The sequence below is a fragment of the Clytia hemisphaerica genome, unplaced genomic scaffold, assembly GCF_902728285.1.
Source record: "Clytia hemisphaerica strain Z4C2 unplaced genomic scaffold, Clytia hemisphaerica genome assembly, whole genome shotgun sequence".
NCBI lineage: Eukaryota > Metazoa > Cnidaria > Hydrozoa > Leptothecata > Clytiidae > Clytia > Clytia hemisphaerica.
Window position 1 is genome coordinate 953,245 of NW_027104328.1, and position 15,949 is coordinate 969,193.

Consider the following 15,949-nt stretch of genomic DNA (forward strand, 5'->3'; position numbering starts at 1 on the left):
GGTCTGATGTAATCTCCGAGTGGATCTTGATTACTCTGCGCACGCGCTCTGCAAAAAAGATAACGTTGTTTTGTGTTTTAACAAAAAAAATAAGTCATCAATACTCAAGTTTTTATAAATAGTACACAGCTCAGAGTTTCACCCATTTACTTGTTAGTTTCCATAGTTTTAATCATCAAGCATTCTGATGGTATCGACTTCAATAAAAATTTGACAAAATCAACTAATTATACGCTTTTTTTATAAGAATGGTGTTTTTTCATTTCATGATGGATTTTCTTAACTTTTTCGGGAAAACCATCCTAAAATATTCTTACAGCGTTCTTAAGTTAGAATCCTAATTCAGATTAGATTTAACATTTAATACATACGTCTAAAGGCATAAAATGGCATTTTGTGAAAGTAGTGAACCTTACTTGGGGATAATTGGCAATTTATAATTGAAAATGCTCTAAAAATGGCATTCTTAGCTTAAGTTTCGAAATTCCATGATTGTGATATTCTTAATTTTTAGGCCAATTTCATCATGAATATTTTTATAAAGTATATTCTTATAAAAAAGCGTGTATTTAAATCATTTAGATCTGATCTCAAAGATTAACAATAAAAACAAATAATCGAAAACCAAAAGAAGAAAGAGCTAGAGAGCGAACTCAACATGGCGAACATTACGTCATGTAATGACATCATGAAACAGATTCAATCAGGAGGGACAATCCATCCTGGTATCATCAACAACATCTGTGGTTTATATGATCAACGTCCCAACACAACAATTTGGAATGCCGAAGAAGAACTTTTTTACCAATATTGCTGTAATCCGGCTCCACAGTTTCTTCATAACATCTCTGGGAATTCTTTCGTAACAGACAATATAATGGATTTTAAGGACTTTTTGGTTTCTGGAGACAACCACTGCAGTGGATATCAGAAACATATCTGTGAGCTTTGGGATATGTTGACCATCATTATTCTCTCTGTGTTAACACCTATTGGGCTTGCAACAAATACAATTGTTCTAAGCATGGTTGGGAAGATCAAGAAATACCGTGAAAACACCTCTGGCTATCTTCGTAATCTGGCAGTTGTAAACTTCCTTGTCATCTTCCAAACGATTTCAATGGTCATTTTATACGAATCTGGTGTCATGTACAAATTTAGCATTGGAGTTCAGAATTACCTTTTACCAACAATCGAGCTAGTGTTTGGTTCGGCTGCAATGTTTTTCATAGCAGCGTTAGCGCTAGAAAGATATAAAGCCGTCCGCAAACCAAACATTGGTGCACGGAAGAATGGATTTCGTGTTTTTATCTGGGTTTATTGTTTTGTCCTCCTCATCTGTGGTTTGATTCGAATCAAATATTCGTATGGTGCTCACGATCGTCTGTTTTTCTATGTCACTGCCGTTTTAGGATTTATTCTACCGTTTTTGGTCGTGGTTGGAGCATATTGTGTTGTCATCTTTTCGGCTTTCAAATACAGAAATACGAAAATCCAAACTGGTGTTAATGAGAATATCCAATCTTTGACCAGTACGATTGAAGTCAATGGTTCTGGTGAAAATTTGAAGGATGAAGAAGGCAGTGCTGAGCATCTCATTTTCATCGAAAGCAACGATGTTCCAAAGATGTGGAAATCAAACCTGAGTAACCCTGATTTGAATATAAACGAGTCATCGGCAATCTTTGGAATCCAAGATATCCCAATGGTGAATTGTACACGATCACAAGACATCAAGATTTCTTTTCAAATCGGAGCAATGATTCTGCCAATAATCTGTGGTTGGATCTACTACATCTCCAGTTTCGCCTACGAGAAGATTTCTCGTCGTTTTATCTTCGGCATGCAGTATTGGTCTGTCTTATTCGTCCCCTTCATCGTTTCGTGTCTTAGTCCTCTGATCTTTATGATTTTTACATGGTCCTTGTGGAGACGTGCGTTTTGTCAGTGGTACAAGAAGTTTGTACATGATTTGGAACAAGAACACGCTGTTTTATGAACTATAGATTGGACTGGACAATAACATTAGCGAGCTTATTTATGTGCGTTTTTCTACGACGGAGATGGTTAGCTTCTGATTTGTTTAGATCCTGATCAGCTGATGACGACGATAAATCAGCACTTTTACCCTCCTCGATTTGTGGGTCAAAACTGCGGGTTTTTCAAAATCGTTTCAGTCACTTTACCGTCCTCAAAAGTGCAAATACATAAACTCGCTACTACTTGATTAGAAAGATAATCATTTGGAGGCAGTTCAATTAAAATATCATTAAAGGGATAAGGACAGTAGGGTATACACGAGTTAACGGATTTGTTTTAAGTTTTGCACATTTTCTTAGGTGAAAGTTTTATGGGTGATTGTTTACATTTCTATTTTTGGGACCTGGGGAAGAGTTTTATTTTAACAATATTCTTTTCATCACAATTATCATTATCCTTCAATAAATTTTTTCTCGGTCATTTTTGCTTTCGAACATTGAAGCATAGTGGCGGCTTGTACGTTCAATGTTATAAATATTTGGAGACTTTTGAAGCGTTTTTTGTGTTTTTCTTTCAAATTTAGAATAAAAGTATTTTATTATATAATAATTCTAATTTAGCACAATTATATTTGTCAATTTGTTGGAAAATGTTTTTACTTGTCATTTCTAAAATAAACTTTATTAAGCCTTTTCAAATTTTCATTCCATACTGTTAGCTTATCTTTCTCAGCTCATAAGCTCATCGAAATTGGCCTACCGTTTCCTTCAAAAGCATGCATGAGTTTTTTTGCTTCTGATATGGAGAGGCCTGAGTTTCGGCACTCCTTGATAAGAACGGTACAAGAACGTCAAAAGTAGGCTTCCTTATCATACCAGCAACACTTAGTTAATGGGTTAAGTAATTCAATGACCTAAAGATATTCAGGGAGGTTAAGAAGCTTTCAGCTTATTCAGCATCTTAAACATTTCTGAGAAATGACGCTTTGTTTGTTCTTAAAAGTCAAGCCTCTTTTTTATTCTCCAGATAACTTTTTAAGGCTTGGGGACACGAGAAGTTTCTTTCACGTTGGTGCAATGCAACATGATCCATCTCACTAACCTCCACCCCATTTTTTTCCAACCGACAAAAGTTAAATCTCACTTTTGTCCCTGGGACAATGGAGCAAAATCGATTCATTCCATTGTCCCAGGAACAAAATCAGCCACTGTACGCGTCTTTTACCTAATTGTCTTTTGGGTATTTCCCTTACTTTTTGGACCTACCTCGGAGGTCCTATAAATTAACCGATGTCCGTCCGTCCGTCCGTCTGTTCGTTCGTCTGTCCGTCTGTTACCAGCTTTTCTCAGGATTGGCTCATTAGTTTTTTCTGATTTTTGGCACAATGATGCAAAATGGCAATGCCCAAAATGTGACGGAGCCCGATTTTCGAAAAAAAATCATTTCCGGCCGAAAATGCCGGAAATATGCCGGAAAAACCGGTTTTTTGGCATTTTCTCAAGATTTCATCATTAGTTTTTTCTGATTTTTTGCACAAAGATGCGTATTAACAATGCCCAAAACATGGCCGAGTCAGATTTTTGAGAAAAATTTTTTTTTGGCCGAAAATGCCGGAAATATGCCGGAAATCGCCGTTTTTCTGGATTTTCATTGAACTTTTTCCTTATAATTGGTTGTTTTTTCATTCAAAAACATTATTAATAGCAATGCCCACCATCAAGCATGTTTAAATTTTCAATAAAATAGATTTTTGAAGCCGGAACTTTCTAAAAATCACCGGAACAGCCGATTTTCGCCGGAAAAACGGTATTTCTTGAATTTTTTGAGCTGTACTTTATATTTTTTCATGAAATTTTGCACACTGATGCAAAATGTCAATACCTAAATTGTGACGAAGCCTGATTTTCGAAAAAAATTCATTTCCGGCCGAAAATGCCGGAAATATGCCGGAAAAACTGTTTTTTTGGCATTTTCTCGAGATTTTCTCATTAGTTTTTTCTGATTTTTTGCTCAAAGAATCGTATTAACAATGCCCAAAACATGACCTAGTCCGACTCTTTAGTTTACTTATATTTCTATGCTTTTCACACAAAAACATTACTCATAACAATGCTCATTATCAAGCATGATTCAATTGTCAATAAAACTGATTTTTGCGACCAGAACTTCCTATTTATTATTTCCCTACAACCCTTCCCTCTCCCCCCATCAACAATCAATGATGAATTTATTGTGTTGTGTATTTTCGCTAAACGCTATATTTTCTGACTGATTTTTTTCATTTTTCTTTTCGCATTGCTATCTAACTTTAATCATCAGGTAGGTCCATTCAGCATATTGCTTGTTGTCTCATGAAACAAAAAAAGAAACCATGGGACACACACTTTTTTTCTTGTGTTGGTGGGATGGAGCATTTTGCATTGCACCAACGCGAAAAAAACTTCTCGTGTTCTCAAGCCTTTACACTTATTATTATTCGTATTGCGGTTGATTTAATCATCCAACCGAATTTAAGCACATAATTACCTACCTTATCGGCCCTTTTTACACCGGCCCTTATTGGCGTTATTTTTGGGCTCGTGGCGTAATAAGGGCCGGTGTAAAAAGGGCCAAGATTTTTCAATTTTAACCTAAAAGCGGCGTTAATTTTTTATCATTATTTCTCAATTTAAAGGATTTTAGGTATGATTTGAAGACGAAAATTATCCATTGTTTTACTCCATATTTAAAACTTCAGTGAAATATTTAATATATTTAAAAATCGGTGATTTTCGATGGAATTTTCAACAGTGTACTACTGAAAAATGACATTATGATGTAAATTTTAGTCATTATTTACTAATTTGAAGCATAAGTAACCGTTTTTACAAATTTTGGCGTTATTAACGGCCTTTGTTGGCGTACGCCCAAAATTAGGCTGTGGCGTAATAAGGGCCGGCGTTAAATTAGGGCTGGCGTAAAAAGGGCCGATAAGGTATCCACTAAATAAAGTATAATTGATAAGGTAGTATTTTAAAGGCTACACAACAGATTTTTTCGATGCTTCATTTCATATTGAATTCGATATTTTGTAACTGTTAATTGTTTACTGATGCATTTTTTGAAAGCATGCAGACGGGACTATGCTAATCATATTAGCATTTAAAGATTTTACATTTAAAGATCTTAGCTTGAAACTGACAGTAATGCATTTTTTTTACTTGTTAACAAATGGATATATGATTCTATTGGTATACTCTGTACAACAGATTTTAAATTTATCCTTCTAGCATTTAAACATATAAAGACCGAAAATTGTACTTCAGCTCTTTGCACACTAATGAAATAAGTTTATCAAAAAAAAATGTTTTCACTCTCCAGATTTACAATGCTGTTCCCCACTGTACGGAGACATCCAAGATTACGACGAATTCGACGCTCGTGTTTTCGATTACACCAAACCGAAAGCGTCATCAGCTGCCCTTCTCTCAGGGCGTTCATCAAGTGCCACCCATCATTCACATATGGGTGTTCTTAGTGGAAGTAATAGTGGAGCCGGTCCTGGAGGTGGAAGTGGAGCTAGTGGTATGTTCTTTTTTAATTTTGACAGTTCGAGAACATTTTTTCATGTCTAATCAAACTTACGTCGAAAGTCCACATGTTATCTATATTCACCATGAAATGTTCCAAAAATGTCCTCTCACGCTGTCCTCAAATTGTCTGTAATAAAATGTCCCTAAACGTCTTTAAGATTTACGTGTGTAAGATTTCTCTAAAAGTCCTCAAATTGTACGAAGAATGTCCCCACAACGTCTTCAAAATATGTGTAAAATTACTAGCAATGTCCCTCAAATTGTCTGTAAAATTTCCCCACAACGTTTTTAAGACATCTGTTAAAGTTATTCAAAATGCCCTCAAATAGTCTGTAAAACGACCCCATAATATGTATAAAATTACTCAAATTGTCCTAGAATTGTCTGTAAAACCTCCCCACAACGTCTACAAAATGTGTGTAAAATGGCTGTATCAATGTCCCCACAAGGTCCATAAATTGTGTGTAAAATGTCTCCACAAGGTCCATAAATTAAGTGTGTAATGTCCTCGCAAGGTCCATAAATTGTGTGTAAAATGTTCCCACAAGGTACATAAATTGTGTGTATAATGTCTTCACAAGGTCCATATATTGTGTGTATAATGTCCTCGCAAGATCCATAAATTGAGTGTATAATGTCCCCACAAGGTCCATAAATTGTGTGTATAATGTCCCCACAAGACCATAAATTGTGTGTATAATGTCCTCACAAGGTCCATAAATTGTGTGTATAATGTCCTCACAAGGTCCATAAATTGTGTGTATAATGTCCCCACAAGGCCCATAAATTGTGTGTATAATGTCCCCACAAGGTCCATAAATTGTGTGTATAATGTCCCCACAAGGTCGATAAATTGTGTGTATAATGTCCCCACAAGGTCCATAAATTGTGTGTATAATGTCCTTACAAGGTCCATAAATTGTGTGTATAATGTCCTCACAAGGTCCATAAATTGTGTGTATAATGTCCCCACAAGGTCGATAAATTGTGTGTATAATGTCCCCACAAGGTCCATAAATTGTGTGTATAATGTCCCTACAAGGTCCATAAATTGTGTGTAAAACGTCTCCACAAGGTCCATAAATTGTGTGTATAATGTCCCCACAAGACCATAAATTGTGTGTATAATGTCCTCACAAGGTCCATAAATTGTGTGTATAATGTCCTCACAAGGTCCATAAATTGTGTGTATAATGTCCCCACAAGGCCCATAAATTGTGTGTATAATGTCCCCACAAGGTCCATAAATTGTGTGTATAATGTCCTCACAAGGTCCATAAATTGCGTGTATAATGTCCCCACAAGGTCCATATATTGTGTGTATAATGTCCCCACAAGGTCCATAAATTGTGTGTATAATGTTCCCACAAGGTCCATAAATTGTGTGTATAATGTCCCCGCCACAAGGTCCATAAATTGTGTGTATAATGTCCTCACAAGGTCCATAAATTGTGTGTAAAATGTCCCCACAAAGTTCATAAATTGTTTGTATAATGTCCCCACAAGACCATAAATTGTGTGTATAATGTCCTCACAAGGTCCATAAATTGTGTGTATAATGTCCGCACAAGGTCCATAAATTGTGTGTATATTGTCCCCACAAGGTCCATAAATTGTGTGTATAATGTCCTCACAAGGTCCATAAATTGCGTGTATAATGTCCCCACAAGGTCCATATATTGTGTGTATAATGTCCCCACAAGGTCCATAAATTGTGTGTATAATGTCCCCACAAGGTCCATAAATTGTGTGTAAAATGTCCCCACAAGGTCCATAAATTGCGTGTATATTGTCCCCACAAGGTCCATAAATTGTGTGTAAAACGTCTCCACAAGGTCCATAAATTGCGTGTATAATGTTCCCACAAGGTCCATAAATTGTGTGTATAATGTCCTCACAAAGGTCCATAAATTGTGTGTATAATGTCCCCACAAGGTCCATAAATTGTGTGTATAATGTCCCCACAAGGTCCATAAATTGTGTGTATAATGTCCTCACAAAGCCCATAAATTGCGTGTAAAATGTCCCCACAAGGTCCATAAATTGTGTGTAAAATGTCCTCACAAGATCCATAAATTGTGTGTATAATGTCCCCACAAAGTCCATAAATTGTGTGTATAATGTCCCCACAAGGTCCATAAATTGTGTGTATAATGTCTCCACAAGGTCCATAAATTAAGTGTGTATAATGTCCCCACAAGGTCCATAAATTGTGTGTAAAACGTCTCCACAAGGTCCATAAATTGTTTGTATATTGTCCCCACAAAGTCCATAAGTTGTGTGTATAATGACCTCACAAGGTCCATAAATTGTCCAAAACTTATTTTGCTCTTCGGTTTCAAAAGTTTTAAGAACACAATGCGTCTTATGCAAGTTTTTTTATAAGAACAAAGTATATAAAAGAACATAAGGCTTAGATAGTCAAAGTGTTAAGAACGAACATTTTAATTAAGGCTTTTCGAAACACCAAATTTATTAAGAAAATGGACAGAAATACTTAAAATATGGCGAAAATAAGAACATGTTAAGTACATTTCTAGGCTTAAAACTCAAAAATTTTGGAACATCCCAAGGCTTCCAAAGTTTTGGATGTTCTTATAAAAAAACGTGTGTTTTTCATTTTCTGCAGGTATCATGGCTAACAATTCGTTGAATTATTCCCCAGAAATCTCCAAGAGTTTCACTGGGATGACAAAGAAACATTCGTTGCAAGAAGAGACACACATCCATCTGTTGAGAAGTGTCAGTGAGGACCCAGGAAGACCCAGTTCTTTTGATGGTATGTGGTTTATTTTTCATTTTGAATTTCAGTAATAATACTAAAGTACATTTCAAATTAGCTGGCAGTAAATTTTCAATTGTGTATTACTTTTGATACATTTCGAATTAGATAAATCTAAAAGAAAAATTTGATAAAAATCATCTATTGGTCATTGTTTTTGATTTGATTTTTTTCCAGAGAGTTTACATTTATAACTGACTTATTTTTTAAAGTATTCTTTTTATAGTTTTTATAACTTAATTTTTAAATGAAGAGACAAGAAAATTTGTTCGAGTTAAGACATTCGAATTATAGAGGTTCGAGTTGAAGAGACTCTGCTGTATTGTTAACTGAAGGGACGAGAAAACTTGATCGAGTTATAGAAGTTCGAGTTAAAGAGACTCTGCTGTGTTGTTAACTGAAGGGACGAGAAAATTTGTTCGAGTTATAGAAGTTCGAGTTGAAGAGGTTCGAGTTGAAGAGACTCTGCTGTATTTTTAACTGAAGGGACGAGAAAACTTGTTCGAATTATAGAAGTTCGAGTTAAAGAGACTCTGCTGTGTTGTTAACTGAAGGGACGAGAAAACTTGTTCGGGTTATAGAAGTTCGAGTTGAAGAGGTTCGAGTTGAAGAGACTCTGCTGTATTTTTAACTGAAGGGACGAGAAAACTTGTTCGAGTTATAGAAGTTCGAGTTAAAGAGACTCTACTGTGTTGTTAACTGAAGGGACGAGAAAATTTGTTCGAGTTATAGAAGTTCGAGTTGAAGAGGTTCGAGTTGAAGAGACTCTGCTGTATTTTTAACTGAAGGGACGAGAAAACTTGTTCGAATTATAGAAGTTCGAGTTAAAGAGACTCTGCTGTGTTGTTAACTGAAGGGACGAGAAAACTTGTTCGGGTTATAGAAGTTCGAGTTGAAGAGGTTCGAGTTGAAGAGACTCTGCTGTATTTTTAACTGAAGGGACGAGAAAACTTGTTCGAGTTATAGAAGTTCGAGTTAAAGAGACTCTGCTGTGTTGTTAACTGAAGGGACGAGAAAACTTGTTCGAGTTATAGAAGTTCGAGTTAAAGAGACTCTGCTGTGTTGTTAACTGAAGGGACGAGAAAACTTGTTCGGGTTAAGGAGACATTTGAATTATAGAGGTTCGAGTTAAAGAGACTCTGCTGTGTTGTTAACTGAAGGGACGAGAAAACTTGTTCGGGTTATAGAAGTTCGAGTTGAAGAGGTTCGAGTTGAAGAGACTCTGCTGTATTTTTAACTGAAGGGACGAGAAAACTTGTTCGGGTTAAGGAGACATTCGAGTTATAGAGGTTCGAGTTAAAGAGACTGTACTGTATTGTTAACTGAAGGGACGAGAAAACTTGTTCGAGTTATAGAAGTTCGAGTTAAAGAGACTCTGCTGTGTTGTTAACTGAAGGGACGAGAAAACTTGTTCGAGTTATAGAAGTTCGAGTTAAAGAGACTCTGCTGTGTTGTTAACTGAAGGGACGAGAAAACTTGTTCGGGTTAAGGAGACATTTGAATTATAGAGGTTCGAGTTAAAGAGACTCTGCTGTGTTGTTAACTGAAGGGACGAGAAAACTTGTTCGGGTTAAGGAGACATTTGAATTATAGAGGTTCGAGTTAAAGAGACTCTGCTGTATTTTTAACTGAAGGGACGAGAAAACTTGTTCGGGTTAAGGAGACATTTGAATTATAGAGGTTCGAGTTAAAGAGACTCTGCTGTGTTGTTAACTGAAGGGACGAGAAAACTTGTTCGGGTTAAGGAGACATTTGAATTATAGAGGTTCGAGTTAAAGAGACTGTACTGTATTGTTAACTGAAGGGACGAGAAAACTTGTTCGAATTATAGAAGTTCGAGTTAAAGAGACTCTGCTGTGTTGTTAACTGAAGGGACGAGAAAACTTGTTCGGGTTAAGGAGACATTTGAATTATAGAGGTTCGAGTTAAAGAGACTCTGCTGTATTGTTAACTGAAGGGACGAGAAAACTTGTTCGAATTATAGAAGTTCGAGTTATAGAGGTTCGAGTTAAAGAGACTCTGCTGTATTTTTAACTGAAGGGACGAGAAAACTTGTTCGGGTTAAGGAGACATTTGAATTATAGAGGTTCGAGTTGAAGAGACTCTGCTGTGTTGTTAACTGAAGGGACGAGAAAACTTGTTCGGGTTAAGGAGACATTCGAGTTATAGAGGTTCGAGTTAAAGAGACTGTACTGTATTGTTAACTGAAGGGACGAGAAAACTTGTTCGAATTATAGAAGTTCGAGTTATAGAGGTTCGAGTTAAAGAGACTCTGCTGTATTTTTAACTGAAGGGACGAGAAAACTTGTTCGGGTTAGAAGACATTCGAGTTAAAGAGACTGTGCTGTATCTTTCTTTTTCTGTCTGGCTAGATTTGAAGTTTACCATGGAGAGCGATAAAGAAGACACTTTAACGAAAAGCGCTGAACAGATCACCATGCCAAGAGAATCTGACAGCAATTCTGGTGTTGGTGGATTCTCCAACAAATTCAATCCATTCAAACCTAAGGTAAGTACTTTTGGTAACTGGTAATCTCTTTACCAGAGCTAATACGTAATAGGCCTTTTCATAAATTACGTCACGAACATCACTTGCCTCGTTTTGAAATTATTGCCATGGCGATTAACGGATTTTATTATATCTACTTCCTATTCATAAAAAAATCATTTAATGTCTCAAGGGACATAATCACCATGGTTATTGTTTGAATACGAGTCAAGTGATGTTCGCGACGTAATTTATGAAAAGGTCTATTGCACCACTTTTTTATTTTACTGGTAAGATTGTCAACGCTATCAGTTTCTCATTAAAGGGACATAACAGTACTTGCGAAATTTGTAAACAAACTGTATGCAGTCAAATGTATCCCGTACAAAATCAAAACAAATGTCACATGTCAAAATAAAAAATCACACCAAATATTGGCTAATTTTGATTGTTCAATTGTTTTACAAGTTTGTTTTGGACTCGTGATTTTAATTGTTCTCCTTAATGGCACGTGGTTTGCGCAATGTTTACATTTTACTACTTTAATGTCCCTTTAAAAATGTGATCCTTTTGGTAAAATTTGGGTAAAATTCAGAGCACGTGATACGGTTTGGTCAGTACTTTAATGTCCCTTTTAAGAAATTCTGCGTAAGTAAATGACAGGAAATACTTCGTTGAATGATATCCTTTAACTTTGATTTCATTTCAAATCCGAAGGACATGGCAACGGCGGTTACGCTTTTCAAACACCGCTGGCTGCACACTTTTGCACCAAACTCTATCAATTCTACTGGCCACCAAGATAATAATAACACATTGAAAGATTCATCACTAGATGACCTCACTATTGGCAATTACTCAAAGGTATTTTCTTCTTAATCACCCAATCATTTCTTTGTCTACAGTGTGCCTCAAAAAAAACGGACAAATTTTTCAAAACTCATTTAAACTGAGCTTAGAATAGTTTAAATAAGATTTGAATTCTCTGTTCAATCAAAAGATAGTCAATTATTATTATTAAAGAGAAATACGGTTTCAGGCGCTCATTGGGCCTCTTAAACCGATCTTTTACAAAATATTTTCTTAAAATAAAGTTTGTCACGAGGACTTCCTCGGACTCTGAATATATGATCTTTCTCCGACATCGCTTGATTAATTTCGTTCGCTTTTTTTCGCCACTCTTTAACTTGTTCTCTTTCCATTTTGGTTAGGTCGTCCGTTATGCTAACGTTGTTGTACTTTTGATGTTGTTTTAGTTCCCTCAACAGTTTCATAAATCTGTATTTGAAATGTGTGTCTTTAAACACGACTTTTATTGGGCGCACACCAGATTCTTTTCCTATACGGGAAACGTACGTTGGTTCTGTATTTATATTGATGTCGCTCAGGAGCTTGGCTACGAAGTCTTTCTCATCTTTGTTTTCGGCCTCTTTGACACCATGGATGATGATGTTGGCATCCCTTGATTGTTTCCTCTGTTCCTCGATTTGTTCTTCAACTTTTTCACTCCGGAGAAGCCGTTTTATGTTCGTGATGTTTAAGTCGTTGTTAGTTTTTGTCATCTCAGCGTAACTTTTCGTAGGAATTTCCTCTTGGTCCGTTTTAGTCTCCTTTGCAATTATTGTCTCTTCGATTTTATTTACGAGTTTAGTTTCCAAGTCGGAAAATTTTGTTTTGATTATTTCAGTTACTTGGTTCTTCTCCTGTAGATATCCTTGACATCTTGCTTGCAGCTCCTTAACTACACAGCCTAGTCTTTTCTCATTTTCGCTACTATTTTTCTGGTTGTCAACGAAGCCTTTGACACGCAGTGATTGATCGATTATCTTTTTATTCAGTTCTTCATCAATTGAACAGCAATTTATACACTGGTACTTTCGATAACCTTTATTCAGAAACAGCTTTAATTGATATGTCCAGTACATGCATAATGTATTGTCCTCTTGCAATTTTGACATTCGATTCTCATATTATCATTATCTTTGATACAGTTCTTTTCTGTGCATCGATCGGTGCCATTTTCATTTTCTTTTTTGGTTGATGTAGCAGTAGGAGAAGCTGTTTGTTGTTGAAATTTTGTTGTTTTTCTCATGTTTTTTGATTTTTGTTAAAAATTCTCCATTTTTTTAAAGAAACGAAGAGAACGACCTTCCTAATTGACCAAGATGATTCAATAGGTTTTGGAGATATTGGAAATATAAGTCATAAAATTTCGCACAAATCGTTAGCATTTAACGTATTGCTTTTTTGGGACACACTGTATCGGTAGAAACTTCATCGGCAAAAACATTTAAGATAAATTAAGGACCTCTCTTTTTTGATGGAAATAGTTTCGTTATAGTTATATACTTTGATATCCTCCCCTCTACCGCTAAGTTTTATTTAGACGACGTTAACGCGTTGGTCTGGCAACGAAGAAAAAAATAAAGAATGCTTTTAAAGGCTGCCCTAAAATACCGTTCGCCGAAAAAAGATTTACCTTATAGCTTCATTACCAGTCCCCTCAAAAACCGACTGCGCCGTTAAGGGTTGAATTTTGTGTTGTTCAATTGGTTAGAAATGATGTAATATCAAAATTGACCAATAATATTGCTTCATTTTCTTGTCCATACAATACGTGCGGTGACCTTATAATAGCGAGTCTATGTATCGGAACCGGAGGATATCGAGGGCGACGGTAAGTGAAGTCGACGCAAAACATGAACGACTCTATATCGTCTTTGCTCACATAAACAGACGTCGAGCAAAGTGGTTGGCAAATTTGGCAACTTATGAACTTTGCTTTATACCGTCTCCTTCGATTTATCTCGAATACATTAAACTTATTAGTTTCATTTTCGATTGTTTTTAGACTGGGAGCATCGAAGAGGCTACACTAGCCGGTAGTGACCCTCGAAACAAACTTTTCGATCTTTCCAAAGATGACGAAAAAGATGATTCGACTGTTACAACTATGTCGTCATCCAAGAAGTCCAGATCTAGCCTGGAACGCACGTTGCTAGCGGCTAATGAACAGGAGCAGATCGATAGAGGCTATCTAATGTTACCAAACTCAACCCTAAAACTTGGTAAAATATAACTTGATACATTTGTTGTTTTACGGGTCAAGCTACCCAAAAAAAAGGAACGGCCGGTCGGCGAAAGATAAAAATAAAAATAGAATTTCACCTATAAAATCTCCTAAAAAGGCAGCAAAAACTACTACATCTTGACAAAAATGCGAAATAGAAAATAAAAAGACCCAAAAAGCTTGAATTCGCAGATAAAATAAAAATTGAAAATAAAATTCTCAAAACCTTGGAAGAAGGCAGTCTGTAAAGCAAAGACAATAGAGCAAGTACTTCGGAAACTTGCGAAGGAGTGTGCAACGCTTGTTAAAAGACAGTGAGATTTAAATTATAGATCTTTTCCTCTGATAAGTTTGAGATGGTCTAAAACCGCCTATGTACATTCTGAATTCACTCCATTGTCTTGATTTTAGATTCCGTATCTCACGCGTCTGTTCGTCAAGAGACTTGGACTGGTACACTCAAAGGTGTTGACTGGAAATCTCTCTGCTTCCCCGCCTGCTTACCTCTCACCATTCATTATTTTCCTGATCACAAGACGCTGACAGATCAATACGTTGAGTACAATTATAACATAGTGATAGATGAGGATTTTGTTCCGGGTTCTATTGGTACCAAAACGAAAGATTTGAAAGAGAATAAATTCGATCATACTGAATTACCACCGGAGGAGAAATTCATGGAAATGATTTCGCAACGAATATCAAGGGTATTTGTTCTTCATTTTTTTTCATAAGAACATCTAAAATTTATGAAGTCTTCAGATGTTCTCAACTTTTTGAGTTTTTAGCTTTTTTTTTCTTCTTAAAATGTTCTTAAAAATTTCACCATTTCGTGAGTGTTGTTGTTCGATATCATAATAAAATTTGCTGTGGTCTTAATATTTTGGTCATCGAAGCCTTATGTTCTTGTAAAGTTTGTTCTTATAAAAAACCTCTTATCATAAATTACTTCAGGGGCAACGCTTACCTCCTTTTCAAAGGGGGGGGGGGTAAACGTTGGCGCAACGGCTGGGAACTATAACATACTGCTATGTTATGGTATATTAGAAAAACTCTCTAAACATTGCTATCAACCAAAATCAAAAACAGCATGAACTAGATAGTGGGTTTTGTTTCTGGAAACACTTCCGTTACTATGGAAAGCCTGATCCAATTAAGGAGACAGTCAAGATAAAGGTTTTGATTTGAAGAAAAAAAGTTTTGTTTTTGGACACATTTCCGTTATTAAAGAAAGCCTGATCCTATCATGGACTTGGTAAAAATTGTGTAATGCAGTGTTACGTATGTGATGAACATCTACACTTTATAAGAACATCCAAAATTTTTGAAGCCTTCGGATGTTCTTAACTTTTTTAGTTTTAAGCTTAAAAATGTTCTTAACATGTTCTTATTTTGACCATTTTGTGAGTATTTTTGACCATTTCCCTAAGAAATAGGGTGTTTTTGAGTCCACAAAGATTTAAAATGTTCTTAACTTGTTCTTACCATTTTTGCCATCGAAGCCTTATTTTCTTTTATAGTTTGTTCTTATAAAAAACAACGTGTTTTTTTTTCCAACAGGGTTTTCAATTCGTGACTGATCCATCAGCTATTCGTATTCTCAAACTGCCCGACAAATCGCTTCAATCGATGGATTTTAATTACAGCAGATCATACGTTCTGAGTATCGGAACAACTATTCACTGTCTTCGTATGTTGGGTGAACAAATACAAGTGACACGCTACTCCATTCGCGATCCAGTCATTCCGAAACCGGTAACTTACAAGTAAGTTGCACCTTTTTTTACTTGAGCATTTGGAATCTAGTTATACTTAAACTCAAATTTACTTTTACTTTGTTTATCTAACGGGTTGCACTGTATATATTACCATATTACTGGACCAACTAAAATCAGTCTTTTAACCCCTGGAAATTTTAGAATAACTTTTTACCCCCTTGGAAAAATGAAAAAACACCCCCTGGAAATTTTTCTCAGATTACCCTCTGGAAACGTTCGTCCAACCCCAGTATGGATATAAAATGGAATGGCCCAATGACCAAAAAATAATAAACGCCA

General features: G+C 36.0%; 1 protein-coding gene across 1 annotated transcript in view; it reads left to right on the top strand.

Moving 5' to 3' along the window:
* The window catches only part of LOC136817689 (GATOR1 complex protein DEPDC5-like), a 43,431-nt gene that overhangs the window by 12,769 nt on the left and 14,713 nt on the right, over window positions 1–15,949 (top strand). Inside the window, exons 7-13 of the mRNA XM_067074003.1 lie at window positions 5,341–5,544; window positions 8,182–8,331; window positions 10,707–10,843; window positions 11,540–11,686; window positions 13,674–13,890; window positions 14,304–14,599; window positions 15,453–15,658. Of these exons, the coding sequence (XP_066930104.1) occupies window positions 5,341–5,544; window positions 8,182–8,331; window positions 10,707–10,843; window positions 11,540–11,686; window positions 13,674–13,890; window positions 14,304–14,599; window positions 15,453–15,658 (1,357 nt within the window). The remainder of the gene's footprint in view (window positions 1–5,340; window positions 5,545–8,181; window positions 8,332–10,706; window positions 10,844–11,539; window positions 11,687–13,673; window positions 13,891–14,303; window positions 14,600–15,452; window positions 15,659–15,949) is intronic.